General features: G+C 40.0%; 2 protein-coding genes and 1 long non-coding RNA gene across 9 annotated transcripts in view; 2 read left to right on the forward strand and 1 right to left on the reverse strand.

Annotated features, from left to right (window-relative positions):
• Positions 1–2,804, forward strand: part of LOC116230333 (acyl-coenzyme A synthetase ACSM3, mitochondrial-like) — a 16,500-nt gene extending 13,696 nt beyond the window's left edge. Inside the window, exons 11-14 of the mRNA XM_031595442.2 lie at positions 669–796; positions 925–1,024; positions 1,730–1,849; positions 2,448–2,804. Of these exons, the coding sequence (XP_031451302.2) occupies positions 669–796; positions 925–1,024; positions 1,730–1,849; positions 2,448–2,534 (435 nt within the window). The 3' untranslated portion in view covers positions 2,535–2,804. The remainder of the gene's footprint in view (positions 1–668; positions 797–924; positions 1,025–1,729; positions 1,850–2,447) is intronic.
• Positions 282–24,079, reverse strand: LOC116230335 (uncharacterized). Of its 7 annotated transcripts, XR_016471495.1 has the most exons (4): positions 23,204–24,079; positions 20,334–20,708; positions 18,530–18,700; positions 15,136–15,668 (listed from the first exon to the last, which is right to left on the reverse strand). It is a non-coding gene; the product is annotated as an uncharacterized LOC116230335 (long non-coding RNA). The 7 variants fall into 7 exon arrangements; XR_016471499.1 differs by lacking the exons at positions 15,136–15,668; positions 18,530–18,700 and adding an exon at positions 282–370 and having other exon boundaries at positions 23,204–24,068; XR_016471497.1 differs by lacking the exons at positions 15,136–15,668; positions 18,530–18,700 and adding an exon at positions 5,426–5,646 and having other exon boundaries at positions 23,204–24,067.
• Positions 2,979–16,925, forward strand: LOC116230337 (acyl-coenzyme A synthetase ACSM4, mitochondrial-like). The gene is made up of 14 exons (XM_031595450.2): positions 2,979–3,520; positions 6,755–6,980; positions 7,831–8,041; positions 8,432–8,639; positions 8,987–9,130; positions 9,921–10,077; positions 11,230–11,309; positions 12,041–12,164; positions 12,701–12,781; positions 12,878–12,979; positions 13,955–14,082; positions 14,468–14,567; positions 14,994–15,113; positions 15,635–16,925. The coding sequence occupies exons 2-14, from the start codon at positions 6,783–6,785 to the stop codon at positions 15,719–15,721; spliced, it is 1,740 nt and encodes a 579-aa protein (XP_031451310.2). The 5' UTR covers positions 2,979–3,520; positions 6,755–6,782; the 3' UTR covers positions 15,722–16,925.
• Positions 24,080–24,096: the final 17 nt, after the last annotated feature.

Here is a 24,096-nt window from a genome sequence, read left to right on the forward strand (position 1 = left end):
ACCTGACCATGGTAGATTTTCTCTGCTGCATTTGGACCATCACATTGAATAAGCCTTGGGGAACCTAGCTATATGTTTCATCCTCTTCTGAACTTATACAATATTTGGGTATTTGTAGCATACCCTAATAACAACTCCCAGAAATTAATTATGGGATTAAAAATCTTATTGTAGTTTGGTATTATTGCTTCAATTTCACTCAAGTTTTCAGTTGTCAAACTGTTTGGTGTTTTTTTTTTTCTTCTTGTATAATGTTCATTCAATAGATCAGTGTAGGTAATGATATTTTTCCTGTAGGTCACCTCATTTTGCTTTTGTCTTGAAAGATAGAGGTAAAAAGTTTCTATTGACAGGTCATTGTGGAGACCCTCTGCAAGAAAAAAAAACAAGACAACATTTATCTGAAGAGAGTGAATTATACATTTGAGCAAAATACTGTGATAAATAAGCATTTTGATGGAGCACACCCTTGTACCCTAGAACATGAATCCATGGACACACAAATATTCTTTTCCACTTCTCACATACTTCCAATGAAAGACTGCTAATTAATGTGACTCTTTTTTTTTTAAACCTAACTCACAAAATAGTATTAAACATACTGCTATGAGAATTGCTTAAGAAATAGTCCCAATCACATTCTTTCTTTTACTATTGATTGTTGTCAGGATAATCCAGAGAAAACTGTTGCCTGTATGACTGGAAACTTCTATGTCACTGGGGACAGAGGGATTATGGATGAAGAAGGATATGTCTGGTTTGTTGGAAGATCTGATGATATAATTAATTCTGCTGGGTAAGTCGGCTGCTTTTAGATTCCATTGTTTACCTGTTAATGATCTGTTTTTATTAAAAAAATCAATCTGAAAAAAGTAGTGAAATGGCAATTTTGCTGTGGTTGTCATATCTGGATTTTTCTCCTAGGTATCGTATTGGTCCATTTGAAGTCGAAAGTGCATTAATACAACACCCAGCAGTCTCAGAGTCAGCTGTTGTCAGCAGTCCTGATCCAATTCGAGGGGAGGTAAAGATATGGAAAGAAATGTATTTGATTCTAAGCATCGAGTTCTCTGCATACACTGGACTGCTGGGCAGTCTGGTCTAGCATTAGGTGGGAAGGTTGGTGGCCCTGCGTGTGGCAGGGGGGTTGAGATTCATGATCCTTGAGGTCCCTTCCAACCCTGGCAATTCTGTGATTCTGTGACTTCCTTTGGGAAGATATTGAAATTAAAATGGGTTAAAAAATTAAAACCTGTGCCTTAACAGATCACAGAATTTCAGCATTTCCCTGGTAGCAAGGTTTCATTTGGTAAACAGATTTATTGTGGCATCTCTTTGTCTAAGAAATAGTATTTGAGATTTAATTCCTTGTGTTCTGTCACCAAGCACATGGTGGCACTGATAAACAGAGGGGGGTTTTTTTGGTTCTGTTGTTTCAGCTCAGCAGTGTGTCTTTGAGATCTGAGATGAAATATCCAGCTGCTTTCTGCTCTAAAACTTTTGGAAAGTATAGTAGTGTTTAATGTTAAGAAAAACATCGAAGGAAAAAAAAGCAAACATTCCCATGCTTCAGTATATGTCATTCATTGCAACTATTTTTGTAATAAACAGCCAAGAACAGGGGAGATTAAGGAAAAAATTCAATTTTTGTATTTTGGAGTTCAGTTTTAGCAATCCCTTAATTACCACATCTAGAAGTTAACAGAGTCCTTTCACTTTTGTGGCACAGGTAGTCAAAGCCTTCGTTGTTTTGGCTCCTGCTTTTGCATCACACGACCCAGAAAAACTGACTCGTGATCTTCAGCAACATGTCAAAAAGGTGACTGCTCCTTACAAGTACCCCAGAAAGGTAAGTACCCCATAAAGAGCCAGGTCTTCTAATTACATCAGAAACTGAACTGGTTTTGTCCTGCCCCTGTTTCTGTTCCACTGCTTTTTGACAAAATCTTCCAATATAAAAATAAATTAGAGAATGTGTTGCAGCTGTAGCCTTGGATTTGCTGTTCTTCTGTGGGAAAGGGGGAGGGGGGGAGGAAAGAAAGAGGAAATGGTAATATCAGAGTCCAGTTCCTGAAATACCAGGGTTTTCACAGAAACTCAAATGGGCAAGGCATTCTGTTCTTATCAGTTCCTTCCCTCAGCTGTGTTCAGATGCAGTCATAACAAAGCAGAAATCTCTGCTGGCATCATGTCTGGAGAGCACCCACGATTCTCTTTCCTAATAGTTGAAGCTGACTCCTCTCCAGGATCATTGTACTTGCCCTTGCAAGCAAGTATGGCCAGTGCAGAGCAACTAAGATGTGCAACAAGGAATTTCACCATCCCAGCTCCAAGCTGTGCAGCTTTGCATCCTGTTACCCTCGCCACAGTGTTAGAGTATATTTTCTTGCATCTCTGAGATTAAGCAGAATGTGTTTGGCTAAAAGCGAGCATTTTTTGTCACTCAGGTGGAGTTCGTTCAGTCTCTGCCAAAGACAGCTACAGGGAAAATCCAGAGAAAGGTTCTAAGAAACAAGGAGTGGGGAAAAGCATAACATTATCTGAAAATGGAGGAGAGAAAATTTCCATCATCCACACCAGCCAAAGCGCAGTTTGGACTCAGCATGTTGTCACACACCAGAGAACGTTTGGAAGAACAAGCTGCGGGGGGCAAAAATGGAGGTACCACTCATATAAATTGAGGATGTGTGATATGAGAACCACTTCTACCAGCAATCCACAATTATTCGGATGGGAAAAGGCACAAATAATTAAAAATGTAGTATGAGAGAGAAGAGAGTGATCCAAGACTGCATGGAAGTTTAATTTTTTTACTGCAATTAATATAAACATCAGATTCCTTTAAAAAAAAAATAAAGGTCCACAGCAATTTTGACAATTACAAATAAATAAGAAATTAATAAAAATAATCTCTGTCCTGTAATGAGTACAAGCAGTGATGGAATGATATTCTCTCTTTAAATATTCTCCCTATAACATTCCCAAACTCCTTCTATTTGGAAGGAGAAGGACATATTGTATGACTACCTCTCATTCTGATCAACCTGTGATCTTCTCAAATGGTTAAAATGGAAGGAAAGGATATACAAAGTTCTTCAGGCTAAGGTGCAAATTATACATGATTGACAACGGTGTAAATGATTACAAGGAGAAAGGTTACTCTAGAAATTATTACACTGCCTGGTCAGTTTTGTACTACGTTCTGCTCTCATTACTTTGAAAAAAGCAACTGGTAAAGGGGCATCACTCCAAGTACTTCTTAATTAGCACATCTGAGCTGCACATCTCCAGACAGTCTTCCCAAAGTGCCTTTTGGGAAGCATGTCTTGAAGGCTGAATGAGCCACTGAAGAGGATCTACTGCAGGCAGCTCAATCCATCCACACTGCCCAGAGCAAACAGGTTGGTAAAATGTGTTGTTTGAGTTCTCAATGGCGCGATCATCAAGAAGAAGCAATGGCTACTAACCAGGAAACATGATTTCTGATTCTAGCAGCAATTCAGAAGACTTTCTCATTACTGTATCCTTTTGTCAGTTTTCTTTTTTCGTTTTCAAAACTTAATGTAAATTTTGGCAGACCACCAGGGAATCCTCCAATTAAAATCTCTTTCACTTTGTCAGCTTTAAATACTCTGTCCAAACTTGAACAGTGCTCCTGAATGTCTGTAGTCTCCTCTCTACCCACTGTTGTGTATATTTTGCTCTTACAATGCTCTTAAATCTACAGATTTTAGCTAAATCATAGAATTAGAGCACATTATGATAATAGAGCTTATGATGATATTAAAAAGAATAATCAAAAGGATTAGGCCTTTGTGCTACAGGGCTGAAAGTAGATCCATGGGTTTTCAGCATTAATGATAGTAGTCACATCTTAAAGAAAAGTTACATTTAATGCAGAGCTTGCTAGTTTTCACTGAAAGTGGTTTTCTTAAGTAAGAAAAACAAAAACATATTTCTTAGAATATTATGTTAAAAAATCTTTAATATCCTTTTTTCTGTAGAATTTAGGAAATATTTAAAAGGCCATATTTCACAAGTAAAACCTTTTTAGATTTTTAGAATAAATCACATCCCTCTGAATAGGATTTTGACTTTAAATGCAATTACCACCTAGATTCTAAGTTTCTCCTCTATAATCCTAATTCTGAAGAGGATAGCATGGTTCTTCTGTTGCTTGTCATGATCCCTCTGGGGTACAAATGTAGTTATCGGAATGCATGCACTGGATTTTAATCAGATTTGCTTTCCATTCCCTGTTCAAGCACCCACTTGGGAACCTGATTCTCTCTGTCAAGGGGAAACATCCTCTTACTGCTGTGAACCTAATTTTATTCATTTTTAATGGATTTATTTGTTGAGTTGAGCACTGTTTTACCAACTGATGCTGGAAAAGAGCATGCAAGGACACAGACTTGTGATTCTCAAGTTATGGCAAATAAATGTATGCATTCTGATACACTGCCAAAACACAGTCCTGTTTACAGAGAAGAATATACAGCTCTATCAAGCAGAATTACTGTGCCCATTGTATCTGCTGTAGTTTCCATGAAAATAAATTGGAGGCATTACTTTTGGACACATATGCGGTCCAAGACAATTCTTCCTCACTCAGTGCAGCCCTGGCAAGCCCAAAGATTGGACATCCATTCCCTGTTGGATTATTTAAAGCTGCTGAGTATTTCTCTAACACAGTTTATTTTTGTGAATTACTTTGGTTTTGTCAAATTACCCATTCATGCCAGAATGATGACATTTTTTTAGCCAGTACTATTTATTCTACTAAAACAGTCTTTCAAATGTATTCAAATAACATAACATGAGCAAAATACTTTATTTCTGATCACTGAAATGTTCAGTTTGATTCAAGTGGATCTGTTTTAATCCGGTCTGGTGCTCCACGTTGGACATGGTTTAGTGGGCAGTATTGGTGGCAGGTGAGCAGTTGGACTAGATGATCTTGCACGTCTTTTCCCACCTTATGATTCTATGTTTTTGGTGGTTCTGGTGGTACAGATAGCTCTGTTTATGCCTTTACTGATAGCCATGAGCTGATTGCAGTGGGGTGACGCAGACCTGCAGCTGAACATGGCCCAGTCAGGGGAAGTGCCTGCAGCCCCATCTCAGCCCTTCCTCCCAGTCGCTGATGCCAAGACCACGTTTCTCTTTGACCACTCTTGCCTCTTTGCTTACTCCTCTGGGTTAAAGGCAATGGGTTAAATGCACCAGGTTAAAAATTTTCATGCATTTTTTCTTCACTCAGCAAGTTAGAAGTGAACAACTGGTAATTCTTTTGAAGACCTCTGGTATTACTATTTCCCAGCAATGATAATGAATGATATTACTGGTCACTGAATGTTTTTCTGTGGCAACAGTGCATAACACGCCATCAGCCATTGTGTAAATGCATGACAGTTTCCTGTACTGCTTATACCCAGTAACACATTTGTGTTTATTTTGAATACCTTCGTGAGATTCTTTGCTTCACCAAAGATCACAATCATAACAAGATGTTGAAGCATTCTGCATCCAGACCACACAGTTTTTTGAGCTGTCGTACATCACTGAAAAGATTAAGTTATGCAAGCTGTAGGTATCTGAGTTCATTCTCCTTATAGGAAAATCAAATGTGATTGTTACCAGCTCCTGCTAATAAAAAAAAAAGAAAGAATTCCGGTGTTAAAATATTTATTTTGTCATGAGGAATAAAGTTTTTTTATAAAATCATGCTCAGTACTTCAGAGGTTATGGTTGTGAATATGGGACAATATAAGCTGAATACAAAGCTAACTTAAAAACATGGGACAAACTCACTGCTTTTGCAGCTTTGCTCAGGTTGCACACATTTCATGTGGACAAGAAATTAATCAAATGCTTTCTTGTTATTTTTTCCAAGCTGGTTGATGGCTTCATTCTTTGTAGGAATAGGAAAGAAAATGATCTGAATATCAGCAGTCAGTCACCTAAGTTTGTAACACGACTAGTAATTTGTATTTAGCAGCTGAAAAAGGAAAATCAATAGAAAGGAATAGAATTCAGAGTCATCATAGACTGTGTTGTCCCCTGCTATTTCTGCAGACTCTTCCAGAGGCAAATCATGTTTTGTTCCATGTTGGATAGTGTTCGCTCAACAGGCAACTCTAAACAGCATTCCATCTTTTTGGCAAGATTCTGAAGCAATCTTCCAGGTTACTGAGAGTAATGATAAAAAATAAAAAAGAAAAAAAGAAAAGAAAAGAAAAAAGAATAGCAATAAAATGGAAGCAATTCATTAGACTGCAGATCATTTATGATTCTAGTGCTGAGAACAGATAGAAGAGGGAGGACATTTACAGTGACCAAATGGAAACTGGTAACATCCTTCAGTTCCACATGAAACAAAAAGAATCTCAGAAAATCAAATACCAGGTGCTCTGATGTAAGAACAGATATCCTTCCATCATGCAGGTGATGTAAGCAGCCTTGAAGAACTAATCTATAATCTGTATGGATCAGCCAAGCTACAGACAGTATGATCATGTCAGTAGTTTAAGTCCTTAAGAAGCCGTTGGTGCAAAATACATGAAAGCATGCTGGGGAACTTCACATTTAAACACCAATTTTGCTGCGAATAGCCTAAGTGAATTCAACTAATAATTAATCAATTCATAATAGAATTATCTTTCTTCGGTTAATTTCAAGACAGTGTTTCTCTTTTTCATTATTTTTGTTACAAAAAAACAGTAGCAATGATTCCATTAACTTTCTTATGCAGTCTACAGCATCTCCATTTATATCCTGCCATGAAGATTTGTAAATTACGGACTCTAAAATCATTGTGGACTCTGAAACCTCCTTGTAGGACTTTCCATAGCCATCCCAGGCTGCTTGTCTCTGATGTGCACTCTCACTACGAGTCTGTCAGGCGTGGTGAACAGGAAATACCAAAGTACTTCAACTTTGCAAGTGATGTACTGGACAAATGGTCTGAGATTGAAAAGGTAAGCTTTTGTTGGGCAGATGAGAGCCTTTAATTAATATAAAATAATAACTTCTGTTTATTAAAAAAATAATCAGTTGCTAAAAACAATTTGCATCAGGAAATGATGTGGGATCTCATTTCTTTTTGCTTCATTTGTTACAAGTGTCTCTGATCCTTGGTGCTCCCTGTGTAGGTGGGAAAAGCAATGATAAGACCCTCATGACCCTGATTTATCCTTGGAATGGTTGTGCTTATTTCTTCTGCATGCCATAATATTAGCTGCCACATCATAAAAACAAGAGTAGCATAGCAATAATACTGCATGCCAAGGAATTTTCTTCCACAAGTGTGCAGTTGCCTTGCTCCAAAGTAAAGGCTGTATTTGTCCAGATGTTGTGTCGCTAACGACCTCTTGCTTCATTCACTCCCCTCTCCCTGAGCTCTGAGGCTTGTCCTGGGATACTGCATTCTCCTGATTTATTTTCTCCTCTGCCTGGGTAGCTTCTGTTTTTTAGTATTCCACAACTCAATTCAGAATATCACAAGTATTAGGTGAAGTATTTCATGTTGACCTTTACCTTCTTAAGAGAAATAATGCTCAAAGCTTAAACAGGAATAGAATTCAGACAACTTGAGTCTGGAGATGCACAGAATGGTGAACACCTCATGTTAGAAAAGGGCAGTTTGTTAGGAATATCTGACTATGATTCATAGTGAGTCTTGCACACCCTAGGGACAAAGGAAAATAATGGCTCATATGCAAGTTTGGAAACACCTGAATCCTCCACAACTCGCAGATACTTGTGCTTTTATAATTATGAAGTCTTTCAAAAGAAATTGGGTTTCTTTGGAATCCTTGTGGTTTTTAGGCTGGAAAAAGACCAACAAACTCTGCTTTTTGGTGGATAAGTGGTAATGGAGAGGAAGTAAAGTGGAGCTTTGAGGAGCTGGGATTCCTTTCTCGGAAAGTGGCCAACGTGTTGACCAAAGTATGTGGACTGCAAAAAGGGGACAGAGTCATTGTGGTTCTGCCACGAATCCCGGAGTGGTGGCTGGTGAACGTGGCTTGCATTCGAGCAGGTCAGTGAGCATATCTGAGATCAGTAAAACTGGTATATAATGCAAATCTTTTGAGAGGATACAGGATCGTTTATAAAGGAGAAGTAATGTAAATTAATAACCAAGTGAGTTGCCTGGCTACCAATTATGCAGGCAGCCCTGAAGGATTTGCAGTAGGTGCCATAGAGCAGGTGGCCTGGGGGCATGGAGAGCTGAGGAGGCACCAGAGAGGTCACCTCTGATTCCTTACAGGAGGGCACAGCAGCTGCATTACTCCAACATTAACTGACTTGGGAATGTCAGGGCAAAGCCATCCCAGAGGTCAGTTTGGGAACAGTCGCTAGTTTAGACTCTTAGAAAAGGATCAGATGTAAAAAATGTTATCCTAAATTAACCATATTGCTCTTCTAGGAATTGTCTTAATTCCAGGAACATCTCAATTATCAGCCAAAGACATATTATATCGACTCCAGGCTTCGAAGGCCAAGTGCATCATCACCAATGACACCCTGGCTCCTGCAGTAGACTCAGTGGCATCTGAGTGCCAGTTTCTTGAAAACAAGCTGGTGGTGTCCAAAGGCAGTAGGGAGGGATGGCTGAACTTCAATGAACTGTACAAGTGAGTATGCATGAGCAGCACTGCAGTCACAATGCAGAAAGCAGACCTGTTCTCCACAAATGCTCATCAACTGTGAATATTCATCAAACACCAACACTAAGCTTTAGTGAGGTGAATTCATGACTGCCCGATTGCTGTTTCCACATCAGAGTTGTTTGCTGATAGCAGTTGTTTACCAACAGTCTTCAGTTTTATTCCAGGAAGTTTCTATCCTGTCCTTCTTAAGTGGAATCTCGTCATGGAGGAAAGCATAGTTTCAGTCTAATTTGGTGAAAGGCTTCTGTGAAGCTTACATCCTGAAGCCCACGTAACCACTGAAGTCACCAATTGCATTCTGTGTTTTACAGAAACCAGCCTGCTGACCATTCCTGTGTCAAAACAAGGATTCAAGATTCAATGATTATCTTCTTTACCAGTGGGACCACGGGTTCTCCAAAGATGACCGAACATTCCCAGGGCAGCCTTGGTTTTAGACCCCTGTTATGTGAAAGGTATGAAAGGTTCGAGCCTGGTTGATAACTGGAGCTGCACAGTACAACTGATGAAAAGTTCCTGAGTTACTCAGATGTAAGGCTACAGTCCTCCTCCCCCAGAAATCAGGTTAGAAACTATGACAGATTTCCATATGAGTAGGATCAGCTCCAGTATTTCTATTTTCCAATGACTTCTTCCAGTCCTTCTTTAGAGTGGTTCAAAGGACAGACCCAAGCTGGGAATATTTTAGAGTGCAGAACCAAGGATATCACGCTGCTTGTGCTGCAAAAATTATGTCATGTGCGTAGATGAACAGAGTCAGAGCTGATGCTGGTTGCACAGATCAGCCTGATCCCTCAGCAGACATGGAAGTGAAATACCTGGTATCCAACACAGAATCAATGCATGCTTCTGCTTCAGCCCTACCTTCCTCCCCAAGAAAAGTCACTTCATTGCAATTCTTTCCTTTATTGTATCCTATGTTATGAATGACCTCGTATCTTTACCATGTATGTGTTTATCTGCACATATACTTAAACCTTAGAGGTCCTTTTATCCCTGAGCTAGTTCAACAAATGAACTTACTGAGAGTGCCCGGAGCCTACATATCTCATTAGCAGTCTTGGATTTGATTTTTGTTTTCTACTGGCGTTGCTGGTTGCTGGCTATTTGGTTTTTTTTTATGGAAGGAGTGGGGAACAGTGACCCTTTGGTTTCATTTGCTTTCCTTTTGCTTTTTTTTTTCTTTTAATTAAACAAAAGTTATCGTTTCCTTTTTATTTTTTTAACTCTTTTTCCTGCTGCTAGGTACTGGTTGGATGCATCCCCGTCAGACACAGTGTGGGGCATTACAGACACAGGCTGGATAGTAACTTCAATAGCATCTGTATTTGATGCCTGGGCTTTGGGATCATGTGTCTTTGTCCACCAGCTCCCACAGATTGAATCATCAGTTATCCTAAATGTAAGAAAAACTTATGGATGTGTGTAAACCTGCAGAAAAGGAGCAGAATATAATTTCTAACTGCATAGAAAGATTTAATGACTGTTATGTCCACTTTTGCATTCAAGATGTATCCTTCCATAAAGTCCTATTCACTTTTTTAATGTACACAGAAGGGGTCCGTCCCAAGATACTTTGATGCATATTGCTCTTAGCTTGTAAGCACGTGGGAAAATCATCCCAGAAGCAGGACTAATCACATGCCTTTGTTCCAGAAGCCATGGGGGATAATATTAGCTGATATTAATGCAAACTGAAAATTATTTTCTACCTGTGGCAGCCAAGATGGAAGTGAACCCCACCTGGAGTACTGTGTCCAGTTCTGGGGCCCCCAGTACAAGAAGGACATGGAGCTGTTGGAGCAGGTCCAGAGGAGGGCACAAAGATGATCAGAGGATGGAGCACCTCCTCTATGAGGACAGGCTGAGAGAGCTGGGGTTTTTCAGCCTAAAGAGAAAGCGCCAGGGGGATGTTATAGCCCTTCCAGGACCTGAAGGGGCCTACAGGAAAGCTGGAGAAGGAATTTTTATAAGGGCAGGTAGCAATGGGATGAGGGGAAATGCCTTTAAACTGAAAGAGGGTAGATTTAGAATAGATATCAGGAAGAAATTCTTTACTGTGAGGACAGTGAGAGACTGGCACAGGTTGCCCAGCATGGTTGTGGATGCCCCCTCCCTGGAAGCACTCGAGGCCAGGCTGGATGGGGCTGTGAGCAACCTGGGCTATGGGAGGTGTCCCTGCCTACAGCAGGGAGTTGGAATGAGATGGTCTTAAAGGTCCCTTCCAACCCAAACCATTCCCCATAATGCAGACAGGCTTATTCAATGCAGACAATGCAGAGCATTGCAGAGCACTGTCCATGCTCTGAGCTGTCTAGGCAGTCTGGGTTTCATGTAGACAAGAACGAATGGGATTTTTTCCAAACACTGTGATTCTCCACCTGTTATGCCAAGGGTAGGAGGGTTTCTTGCCCAGCAGAATGTATATACATACGTTCTGCTTTTACATAACGGGAGAGCTACCTTTGGCCCCTACACCTTTGTGCACTGTACATCCAGAAGACAGCTTTTGTGGTCTGAGTTTCACCTGTTGTCTTGTTGCTTCACTCACTAGACTCTCTGCAGATTCCCCATTGACTCCATTATTAGTGCTCCCACGCTGTACCGCATGCTGGTGCAAACTGATCTCTCCAGGTACGTCAAAAGATATTATTTGCCCTAACTACACATCAGTGATTTCCCAGGTCCAGCTTTTGACCCAACGTAGGGTCATAATTCAGTATAAGATATCCTTTTTGAAGAGACAGTCATACAAGATTTGTGAGTTTTGCTGATTGTAGAGAAGTTTGATATTTTCCACCAGTCATTTGAGACTTTTCATTACTGAACTTCTACGCAAATCCCAGAGGGTATAAAACTGAACACCTGGGAAATTCTAATTCCAATCAGCATGTCAACTGTCCATGCTCTGGGAAGCACTGTCACCCTTGGATAGCATTAGCATAACTGCTGGAACTGACAGACCTTTTGCTCCAGTTTCTCACTGATGAACAAACTGTTGCTCCTGGTTGCTCCTCTCCTGTACTTTCTCCCTTGGGCTGCTGCAGAGGTCAGCAGCCATTCCCCTGGCTCAGCAAATTGGTCCCTGGTTAGTTACAAGCTGCTGCTTAAATCCCAGCTGATTTCAGCAAAACTTTTACTTTGTTTTTCATGCATGTTTAAGTCTACTTCTGTGTAACACTGAGCAAAGACTGATATCCTTGCTCTATTGGGAACCAAAGAATCAGGAATCCTCTGGTTTTCCTGTTTCATGGGAATAACTTCCTGAGTAAACAGAACTCCAGGATTATTTTCAGCATTTTGCTAATCCTTGTTTTATGCAATAGATTTAAGTGTTTCTCTTTGCTTTTTGACCCCCTGTGAAGTTACAAATTCATGAACCTGAAGCACTGCATGAGCGGAGGGGAGCCGCTAAACCCAGAAGTCATTGAGCAATGGAAAAGCAAGACAGGGCTGGACATCTATGAAATATATGGCCAGACTGAAGCGGTAGTGTCAATATTCTGTTAAATCTTTGTAATTCCCTTTTGCTTAGTGAAACATTAGTGCTTATTTTCACTAACACAGCCTATTTCTTCTTCCACGTGTCAGTGAATGTTTCAGTGACCTCCACTGATCACCTCTGAAAGAGCACCTGTGCATGGCTCTCCTCACAGAACCTCTTGGAAATGGGGATTGTTGGGAGGGGATGTGCTCTAATATTTTCTTAAATGTCCTTAAGCAAATGCCAAGTGACTGTGGCAGGAGAGAGCTAATAAAGGCAAGAATTCATGTCCTCTCTAGGCCATCTTTCTTTAGGCTAAAGAAAGATGGGCTAGAGAGGACATGAATTCTTTGTAGTTAATGGAATAGTATTCTTTCCAGGTATTTCTTCATCTTGCTCATTTCTACTTTACAGAACCAACAACCAGGATCTTCCAAATCTTAATTCCTTTGGCTTTATTCTAGAAAATACATGCAATGAATTGAATGTGAATGTAGTGGTTTTGTATGGCAAAACTTTATTTTGATTTTTATTTTTACAGGGAATAATCTGCTCTGTTTCTAAAGGAATGAAGATCAAACCTGGATCAATGGGAAAGGCTGCTCCCCCATTTGATGTTCAGGTTTATTGACTGCTTTTCAGACTTTTCCATAGGTAGGGGGTGGGTGTTCTTATTTTATTTTGCTTTTACTGAAGTACATGTTGTTTTTCATTCTAGGTTGTAGACAAAAATGCTAATATTCTGCCTCCTGGACAACAGGGGGAAATTGCTGTCAGAAGCAAACCCGTAAGACCACTTGGTTTATTCACGGAATATGTAGTAAGTATTTTATTCCTCACCAACAGCAATCTCCCCAGAATATCTCAAATTCCTTAGGGATTAAAAAGGCCCTGTGTTTGTCACCAGTTTTCAGTCTTGCTGGCCCATTTTTTTTGAGTCCTGAACTGTAGAAGCAATATATTTGGTAGAGATAATCTGAGAATGAACTCCTCAGATGCCCTGTGCAGACTGGGACCTAATGGGAAGCTATTCTTCCCCTTAAGGTTGGATATTCTGGATATCTGAAATTCCTTTTCAGAAGGAGTGGTGATGCATTGGCACAGGGAGGTGGAGTCACTGTCCCTGGAGATGTACAATAAATGCAGAGATGTGGCACTTGGGGACATGGCTAGAGGGCATGGTGGGATGGGTTGAGGCTGGTTATCTTGGAGGTGTTTTCCAACATAAATGATTCTATGATTCTCAGATGCACTTAATAATAGAGTGGCCAGGGTTGGAAGAGTCCTCAAGGATCATGAATCTCCAAGTGGAAAAATGTGATCCAGACTTCATTTCATCCCACATTATTTGATTCAGATTTTTGTTCAAGAACGTTAAAACGTGGATCTGAAAAAGCAGCCTAAAACATTTCCCTACCATCCTTATCACAGACAGCGACCTCACTGGGAAGTACCATATGTGCACCATATGCTATCTGAAAAGCTCATCAAATATTTATGTTAAGGATTGACTAGAAGATAAAGAAATGTAGAGAAAACATGAACAATTCACTTGCTTGGATTGGTGAATGTTAGACAGGTGAAGAGAAGAAAGATTAAGTTAGTTTCTTTTCAAGAATCAGAATGGTTTTTTTAAGCCTATTTTATTGTATTTTATATCAATATCAGTATACTTCTTGAAGATTATTAACCAAAAAAAATAAATTCCAATTAATTTAACATCATGTGTGTTATAATATAATGTATAGCTGATGCATTCTTAAAATTTAAGTTACTATTTGTAATCCACTTCAAGGATAACCCTAAGAAAACTACAGAAAGCGAGCGTGGAGATTTTTACATCACAGGGGACAGAGGGACTATGGATGAAGATGGATATTTTTGGTTTATTGGAAGAGACGACGACATCATCATTTCTTCGGGGTCAGTTTGTGTGCTTCTCTTCTAAACCTGCTGTTATGCAATGTTACTGCTGTGCTTCTGACACAGTGGTCCTTAAGGTGAAATGCATTACCTCTCACCTTATGAATACTCACTTTTATTAGTAGTTTTTCTTAGACCTGCAAGTATTATCATCTTACTCATGTATCTGTATCAGTTTCCCCTGCAACTCATCTCTTTCAGCACGAGCACAACACAACCTACCTATTTTCCACTGGCACAGGAGGGATTTTAATCTAGTTTCAGTTTAAACTGAAATTGAAGGATACCTCTATCATAGCCAAGGAAACATTTTATTTCAGTACTGGTTTGGTACCAGTTTTGCAGCTCACAAAATCAAATCCTTTGTTGTTCTCCCCTTATCCAGGTATCGCATTGGGCCATTTGAGGTAGAGAGTGCCCTGATAGAACACCCAGCAGTAGCAGAAACAGCTGTTGTCAGCAGTCCAGATCCCCTCAGAGGAGAGGTAACGATGCTGCACAGTGGTGGCAGAAGCCATACGTTTGTTTAAATGTATAAGTATATAAATAAGTTCCTTTTTTACTGAGTAATGTATTGCTGTAAAGCAAACTTCAGAGAGAGATAAAATGTTCAGCAGGCTCTGCAAAGACAATTCTTGTTACCCCTTCTTCTTGACCCCCTATGAGGGTATAGAGCAAATGCTCTTTTCCTATAATGGGCAGGAAAACTATGCTTTCAACTTTCCCTTCAGCTTAGCAGTGTGCAGAAGCTGGGCACAACCATTTCATACACTGCTCTGGTTTCTCTCTTATTCCTTCCTGCACGTCATGACTCCAAGCTCATATCATGTCATAACTGCTCACTGGTAGCCAATGTATCAGTTCTTAAAAACTAACAGTGTCAGATCACTCTCACTGACCTTGTCTTCTAGGTTGTGAAAGCATTTGTGGTCCTGTCTGACGCCTTTTTATCCAGTAATCGTGAGAGCTTAACCCGCGACTTGCAGGAGCATGTCAAGAAAACTACTGCTCCATATAAATATCCCAGGAAGGTAAATGGTTTCTGGAGAAACTAAACCAGAACATCCTTTCATAAATCCCAGGAAAATTATTATTTGGATCTTCACTGTTCATCTGAAAGAAACAGTGATGATATGCTTGATGTTTCTCAGAAATATCAACATTATAGGAAAAATGCTACCAGCAATGCTTTAGTTTACGTATGTAGAACTTGTAGAAACTAAGGACCATTACTTTATGCCTACATCATCCCTCTTCTCTTCATTTTGTCATTATTCATCTTGTTCTCAGGTAGCATTAGTCTTCATCCTTTAGTTACAATGCCCAGCTTGGTTAGCTGGAAGGCAGCCTCCCCTGGTGTTTGACCATCTAGGAAGCCAAAGAAATCTTCAGAAGATACACACTTTGCTGCCTTTATTTGGCTTGGACTTGATCCTATAGGCAAGATGTGTTTACTGATGGGAGATCTCCTTGTTTTCCATGAATGTTGAGAGACTTGTAAAAGCTGCTCTGCAGAGATCATGCTACATCGTTTTCTGTCTTTTTTATGTAGGTGGAATTTGTCCAGGAGCTACCAAAGACAATCACTGGGAAGATAAAGAGGAATGAATTAAGAGCCAAAGAGTGGGGACAGAAGTAGCACTGTGTGGAATTTAACAGAACTCCTGTTGTCCCATTAATGCTATGTTTCTCTGTTAAAATCGGCCTGATCTGCTTTTGTTAAATGCCTGAGCATCAAAACTTGTACATAACGCCAAGTGTGATGTTTGCATCTGTTTGCAAAAACTTCTAATGTCGGCAGTGTTCACTGAACACAGGTTCAGTCCTGATTCCCTGCTGGGAGAACAAACCAAATATACAATTCCATTCTAGTCCTTACTATCCAAAAGTTCACCAGAACTTAGCTGGTGACCCATCTCTTATATATAACATCCAGGATGGTGCTGATAAGAGGAAGTTTTTCACCTAGAGGGTGGTGAGGCACTGGAACAGGTTGCCCAAGGAAGCTGTGGATGCCCCATCCCTGGAGTCATTCAAGGCCAGGCTGGATGTGGCTCTGGGCAGCCTGGTCTGATGATTGGCAGCCCTGAACATAGCAGGGATTGAAACTAGATAATCATTGTGGTCCTTTTCAACCCAGGCCATTCTAGGATTCTATGATTCTATTATACAGATGGTTTAGCTCCAAGCTGTAGAAAGAGACAGGTGTGGATTTGAGTTGCTTACATGCACTGTCCTTAAATGCAGCATGCTTTAAACTGAATGCAATCCTTCTAACATTTACTGAAGATGGAAAGACTCCTCTGCTGATACCAAAAGACCTTCCTAAACCTATGTTCATGTGTTATGTGTTGATGACCAGTACTGCCAGGCTCTACCATGCTTTTTCCACAAATGTTGTTTAATACAGAGAGTGGCTTTGTTGCTCATCCTCTATTCTGATCTACACATACAAGAGGCAAAACTCCTATGCCACTTCTGATGCTCTTTAAAATAAAGTTTGCTGTTTGGCAAGTGACCCAATTTGTAGACTAAACCACAGTTCTTTGCCACAGTAGCCAAGTGCTGCATGAAGAGGCTACATCAGCAACAACTTAGGTAGAGGTGAAACCAGTGAGAAAACTCCCACAGTCTGGTTTAGATCATCACATCTGCTTAACTTTAAGCTCTCTGCTTTCTAAAGAAGTACGTACTATAATGTGCACACCCTTCCTCCTTACACTGCACAGACAACAGTGTGCCAAGCTTTAAGGCTGTATTAGTTGTTAGCTGTCCAGCCTCAGGCTTTTTTAAATTTTATGTACTCCTCTTCCCTTCCCTTCCCTTCCCTTCCCTTCCCTTCCCTTCCCTTCCCTTCCCTTCCCTTCCCTTCCCTTCCCTTCCCTTCCCTTCCCTTCCCTTCCCTTCCCTTCCCTTCCCTTCCCTTCCCTTCCCTTCCCTTCCCTTCCCTTCCCTTCCCTTCCCTTCCCTTCCCTTCCCTTCCATTCCCTCTCCCTCTTCCCTTCCCTCTTCCCTTCCCTCTTCCCTTTTCCTTCCCTTCCCTTCCACAAATTTTCATTAATTGACAAAACATCTCCAGCCTTCAGCAGGCCACTTCCATTCATTAATTAAGAGCAAACTGCTGGAAAACAACAGTATCTTTGGGCATGAGATAAGGTCTTTTCCAGCTGCCTCCCTGCTTGGAGTTCCATTCTAGAGTGAGATCTGGAGAATGCTAATTTTGAGAAGATAAAGCATTTTTATTTCTTGAGATTAAACATTTTGGTTATGTCAATGAAACAATTTCTGTACCAGCAACAGCTGAAATGAAAGCAATTGTCAATAAATACTTTTCTTTGTTGACAGCCACTTCATTGTTTAATGCTCCTTAGTATTTCACAGAGATTTCAGAGCACTTTTCAGTATTTCTGTATTTTAGAAGCATAGGTTACATAATTGTACTACTAGTCCTTGCCTTCTTAGATGCACTTCAGCATGTCACATATCACTGCCACCAGTTCTTATCTGTATACAGTTCTGTTTCCCTTAAAAATCATACATTTCTGGACTTTCCAGGTTCTCTGCCTCTTCTAAATCTTTCTGCTTTGTTTCAAACGTTTTACTATTGCACACTCAGCCAGAGGCAAAAAGCATAATTACAAGCACATGTATGTAAAAATAAGCAAGTGTATAAACTGGAATTCAGAGACCCTAGAAACAATCCCTGGCTCTGCAATTAGCTGTTGGCTGATTAGAATAGTTTGCCACAGGCTTTAGTGCTAGAACTATCATCTACTGTGATTCCTTACTCAGCTGATTCTAGGAGCTGGTGCTTTGCTGTGAACCAGTACTCAGTTTTTTGCACGAATAGGACAGGATCGTAGTCAAACATATTGCCAGGTCATTCATTCTGCTGCAGCCAATGAGCTGCCCTGGTTCACACTGCAGCAACCAGGCTGGATGTGGCTCTGGGCAGCCTGGCCTGGTGGTTGGTGACTCTGCACATAGCAGGGGGTTGAAGTAGATGAGCATTGTGGTCCTTTTCAACCCAGGCCATTCTATGATTCTATGCACCTCTTACTGTTGATATTCGTTATAGTTTTCTGTCTCATGTTCAGGGTAGATGGTTTGCTTAATTCTCCTTCTCTGCCCAGGATCAGAGAATTACCAAGAAATTTCTATGCAGAATGATTTTAGAGATGTGGGTTTGCAACTACAAGCAGGTGAAAGCAAAATACGTACCTCCAGCTTGTGGCTCTCTTTTGGAGCCACAGAGTTTGAATCTTGAATGGTTTATATCATTCTAACTGAAAAACACAACTTTTTATAGACTAGCCTTCCCTCTCAGGTCTCTTCTCTAGCCCCACTGTAGCCCAGCTTCAATTTGCCATTATTTTCAGAGACACTGGAAAAAAGTAATAGCTTTATCTGAAAAGGTATTCTGCATCAAATACATTTTTCCTGTTACCTTCTTTCATGAGAACTTAGCCTCTCATCCAAAGCCTATGGCAGAGACACGGTGACTTCGGGCTGTATGGTCTCTGTTAGGATTACAGATGTGCATTGCTTTGCTGAGGCTGTAAATCACACTCCCCCTGGTGTTAATGCTGTCAGTGCATCTGTGCATATTGCTGAACTTCTGCAAAGACGTCAAGGAAACAGAAATGGACCATAAGGGAGAAGCTGTTGTGTTCTTGAGACTGGGTCGTCCGAAGCTTCTGCTTCAGCAGGTAAGTAGCCCTTTGTTCTGTTTTAATTGTGTTTAGAATAGGCAATGCAGTTGTTCTAAGGACTGCAGACAAGTCAAACAAGCAGCCAGTTATTTTAAACTATTTGTTTCTCTCCTTTGAACTTTTAGTTAAAAAAAAGAGAAAGCTTCAATTTCAACCTGGAACAGCAAAAATGTTTTCTCTTTATTTTTCCTCTTCACTGGTTGTATCCATTTTCTTGTGGTTTGGGACAGTGGCAGCACAAGCACTGAAAATGCACTGCTACATGTGGGAGACTACCAGTTGTATTTCTGCAGGATTCAAAATCCACCTCTATGGTAGTAGGGTGAGAACCATGTGTAGGCTGCCCTTCTTTTGGTGGTGTGTCTCTGTCTGCACAGCACAACCCAGGGATGGAATTTCCAATGGAGAGTTCAAAAGGGAATTTTGGGGACGCTTTTAAACAGGGAATCATGTTCTAATACATAGTATAAGAATGCAAAATAGTGCAAGTAGTATGTCTTTATACTACAGATAATTTTGAAATAAACTTGTGAGTTAGGTATGAGCATAAGACCTCATCTTTTGTTTCAAGAACCTCCCTGAGGCAAATACAGTGAGAACTGAGATTAATTGTAGTACAGAGAAATAATCCTTTCATGGATGATGCTGTCATAAGCAATGATAAACTGATAGTTGTAGAAACTATGCTTAATATTACAGACATATAAATGTACTGTGTGCATCTATGTGTATATATAGAGAGAATAGAATAGAATCATAGACTCACAGAATCACCAAGGTTAGAGAAGACCTCCAAGATCATCTCATCCAACCATCCACCTACCACCAATATTGCCCACCAAACCATGTCCCTTTGTACCACATCAATGCATTTCTTGAACACCCCCAGGGATGGTGACTCCACCACCTCCCTGGGCAGCCCATTCCAGCATCTGAGCACTCTTTCAGAAGATAAGCACTCCCATTTTTTCCTATTTTCTACCTATTTTTTTACATAAATTTTTCTAAATATCCAATCTGAACCCCCCCCCACACACACACATATAGTGTGTCTGTATAGCTCTGCTTGCATTATGAAGTAAGTTAATGTGTAGTTTGCTATCTAAGAAGTCCCTAACGCATTTCCAGAATATGTTCTGAACTTTGTATTGCAGATTTGCTGGATGGTGATTTTGTAACTTTTAGTCTGCTATGTTAGCTATTCCACTGAGCAGAAGCATTTAATAAGTGATCTACAACTTCATCTCCTTTCCAGTACAAACACTGGAATAGAGCCATAATGAAAAACAGAGCAGTAATTGAGTTTGGTTTTAGTTATTTGTAAGGCTCTCCAGATTGTTGGAGTAAAACCAGTTATTATATTAATATGTTATATGAGTCTTCATAATCACCCTGTACATATAAATCTAGCACAATTTATAAATGAAATGGCTGTAAGCAAATTTGTGTAAGAAGAATTCATTGTTGAAAAGATCAGTTAGAGATGGAATTCAGCCTTCCCATTCAAATATTAGATTTAAGACACAGACTAAAACTCACCACTGGTGTCTGAGTTTCCACTGGATGTGGCAGAGCAACAGCGTCCAGCAGCTGGTTGGTTTAATTCCATTCAAGGCCAGGTCTTTGCCTCAGCAGATTTTGTCACATCCTTCCACTGACATCCATGAAATATGAAGGATTCCTCACTGTGATTTCTGGGATATTTCTTGCTGCTGTTGGGACTCCATAGGAAAAGTTGCCAGAACTGCATGGTGTTCTTTATACATCTGGAAACAAGACTTATGGAGATGAAGATGGATATTTCTGGTTTGATGAGATAGACAGTGATATCATCATCTGGGTAAGCTTTTAGTTTTTGACTTTTTTTTTTTTTTTCCAGCAAGTTCATTTTATTCTGTTAGAATTTTGAGTTGTCTGTAAAATAGGAACGGGAGATACAGTCACCTGTAATTATCTTCTAAAGGAATTTCACTAAAATTGAGATTGAACTCTTAATTTGGATCTTAATTGGATCTGAAGGGAAAAAAAGAAATCACTCCAAATGATTGCAATTTTGCATTTTCAGCATTCTTTTAATGAAGAACTAATTATGATATTGTTGAAATCAAAACATTTGATTTTTTTCATTTTAAAAATAAAAGTAGTTTTTTGAGCGTTTGTATAGGTGTAAAAAAGTAATCTTATCAACTCTAAATATATTATTTGACCCAAAGAATTCTGCTGTTTTCTATTCTGAGTTGAATATTTCAGTTTGAAATCAGCTGAAGTCATTTACCTTTTCATTTTACTGGAAAGAAATAAAAGAAAGCTGTTGACATTCATGAATAGCTGCTTTGATCTGGCTTGGTTTACCACTGAACCAAAGACTTGAGGAGTATTTGGTCAGCTCCGTTTCTCAACGTTTCTCCGTTTCTCAATGCCAAATTCTTATTTTCTATCTAGGTGCAGAAAATTATCCAGCACCTGGCCTAGAAATGTGGATTTCCAGTGCTTTGAAAGCAATTAGATTGTAGAAAAGTATGTTATTGTAGTCTTTCTTTTCAACATGATTCATCCAGTTCGTGATTACTGAGTGTTGCCTAACACCATCTCTCTCTTTTAGGTGTAAAAACTTCTACAGTTCTGACTCATTAATTTACATTTCATGATCTTGGAAAAATAATTCCTCATCTTCAAGAGCATGTGGAAACTTTACTTTGTCTAACAAATACCAGTATCCAAATATCAGTATCCACTGAGTTCTGATTAGAAAAGTAGTTCTTGACAGTGCACCCTGAAGTTAAGACTCCTCTAAGAAGTAGGATAGTCAGATTAGAAATAGAATCAATTTACATTTTGGAATAACTTAATTGGTTTTTTGTTGTTTTTTTCTCCTGGTACCTCTTTGTCTTTTAATCCATTTTTTGAATGTAACTTTGAAAAAACTGACCCCATTCTAGCTATGTAAGTAACTACCAATTATTTGACCATCACAGACCCATGGCAATACAATCTGACAGTATTTTCTTACAGTGAGACTACAAATGACCCTATATCAGATTCACTGTGATTATGTACAGGGAAATGAAATGCTCTTTCATCTAATCATATTGTTTCTATGAGCATAAATTTAACCTAATTAGTTTAAACAAAAGAAACAGATTTTACAAATTAAATAGATCTACGAAATATTAAATTTATTTCTAGACATTTTCATTAACTAACTGAAAAACAATAATGCTTAGATGTTATAATAACAGGAAGGCTTTATGAGGATTCAAAATCCAAAGCAGTGTATTTAGAATGGTTGAAAAGAATTTCAAAGCATTCCTGCTCAGAGTTAAACACGACCAGTTTGTCCAGAGCAGCAGAATAAACCCCATCTGGCTGAGTAACAAAGTCCAGTTCATTGGACTTCACTGTCATTTGGCTTCTTTTAGTTTCTGGACAAGTTGTCAACATCAGTACATTGTGTAAAATTTCCCTAAGGCTGTATGACAACTCTCTGATTCTGATGATTCTTTGAGTCTGTGATATTAATAGATTCTATAATGTCTCTACTATGACTCTTCAAATCTATGACAATTCTATTATGACACTATGATGATTCTATGACTCTGTGACATTTCTGTGATGTCTTTATGATGACACTAAGACTACTCTATGACTACTCAGTGACACTATGATGACACTATGAGGAATTTGACAAGTCACTGATGTCCCTGTGATTCTACAATGACTCTATGACAAATCTTTAACTCTGTGATGTCTCTTTGATTACTCGGTGATAACACCTTGATTTTTTTACAACTCTATAATGACTCTAGCAGTCCAGCCTTCAGATCCACATCTCTACAATTCAGAGATAAGGATGTGGTGCAGGACCATGTCAAAGGCCTTGCACAAGGCTGGGTAGATTACACCAGTTGCCATTTTGCCCACCAATGCTGTCACTCCATTGTAGAAGGCATCAGATGGGTCAGGTACCATCTGCCCTTGGTGAAGCCTATTTCAGATCACTTCCTCATCTTACATGTGCCTTAACATCTCTTCTGGGAAGATCTGCTCCATGGCCTTCCCAGGCACAGACAAGATGCTCACCAGCCTGCAGTTCCTTAGGTCTTTCTTTCTCCCTTTCTTAAAAGCAGGAGTGATAGTTCCCTTTTTCCAGTCACTGGGGACTTTGCCTAACAGCCATGACTTTCCAAAAATGACAGGCTTGGCAACCACAAAGCCAATTCCTTTGGGATCCTGGGATGCATACCACCCAGCCCCATAAACTTGTACACATTCAGCTTCATGAGGTTGTCTTGGACCTGCTCTGCTCTTATTGTTGGAAGGATTTTGCTCTCCTGAGCCCCACCTAAAGGTTCAGGGATGTGAGAGGCATGACTGCCAATGAAGATTGAGGCAAAGAACTCACTGAGTACCTTAGTCTTCTCTATATCTATTGGAGTCAGGTCTTCATTTTCATCTGTCAGAGGGGAGTACACTCCCTGGTTTGTCACTTCTGACCAGTTTACCTGCAGAATCTCTTCTTGTTGTTTTTCACATTCTTTACCTAGTCCAGTTCCATGTGTGCTTTCCTGATCTCATCTCTGCAGCTATGGATGGCATCTTTATATCCTCTATGATGACTCTATGACCACTCTGTGACTCTGTGACAACTATGACTCTATGATGACTGTGACTCCATGACAACTGCATGAATCCATGACAACCCTAATGACAAATCAGTGACACCTCTATGATGACACACGGACTCTGTGATGACTGTATTACTCTCTGAGGTCTACATGATGACTTTATGATATATCTGTGATGACTGTGACAACTCCAGGATGCCTCCGTGAGGACATTATGTCCACAATATGAGGACTCTAGGATGACTCTGTGATGACTGTCAGGCTCTCTAACAACCTTATGCCAGCTGTAGGTCTCTGAGGTTTCTGTGACAACTCAATGACCCTAACACTAACATTAGCCCTAACAGCATTCACCCTAACCACTAAACCTATCTCCCGTTAAGTTAAACCTACAAATCCAAACCTTAATGATAACTCTAGCCAGCTCCCCTATCCCTAATTCTATCCTGGGACATTTTAAATGTTCCCACGCTGTCTAAACCATTCAAATCTGCCCACACTGCGCATGTCCGTCGGCGTAGCCGCGTCCGAGCTCGCTGTCGAAAAGCGCGCCGCTGCGCACACCGCCAGTGAGCTACTGCGCATGCTCCCCAGGGCCGCTATTGCGCATGTTCGCCGGGGGAGCGATGCTGTCCACAGCCGTGGCGCTAATGCGCATGCTCACAAAGGTATCACTG

This window comes from Phasianus colchicus, chromosome 16 (genome assembly GCF_987193195.1).
Source record: "Phasianus colchicus chromosome 16, bPhaCol1.hap1.1, whole genome shotgun sequence".
Taxonomy (NCBI): domain Eukaryota; kingdom Metazoa; phylum Chordata; class Aves; order Galliformes; family Phasianidae; genus Phasianus; species Phasianus colchicus.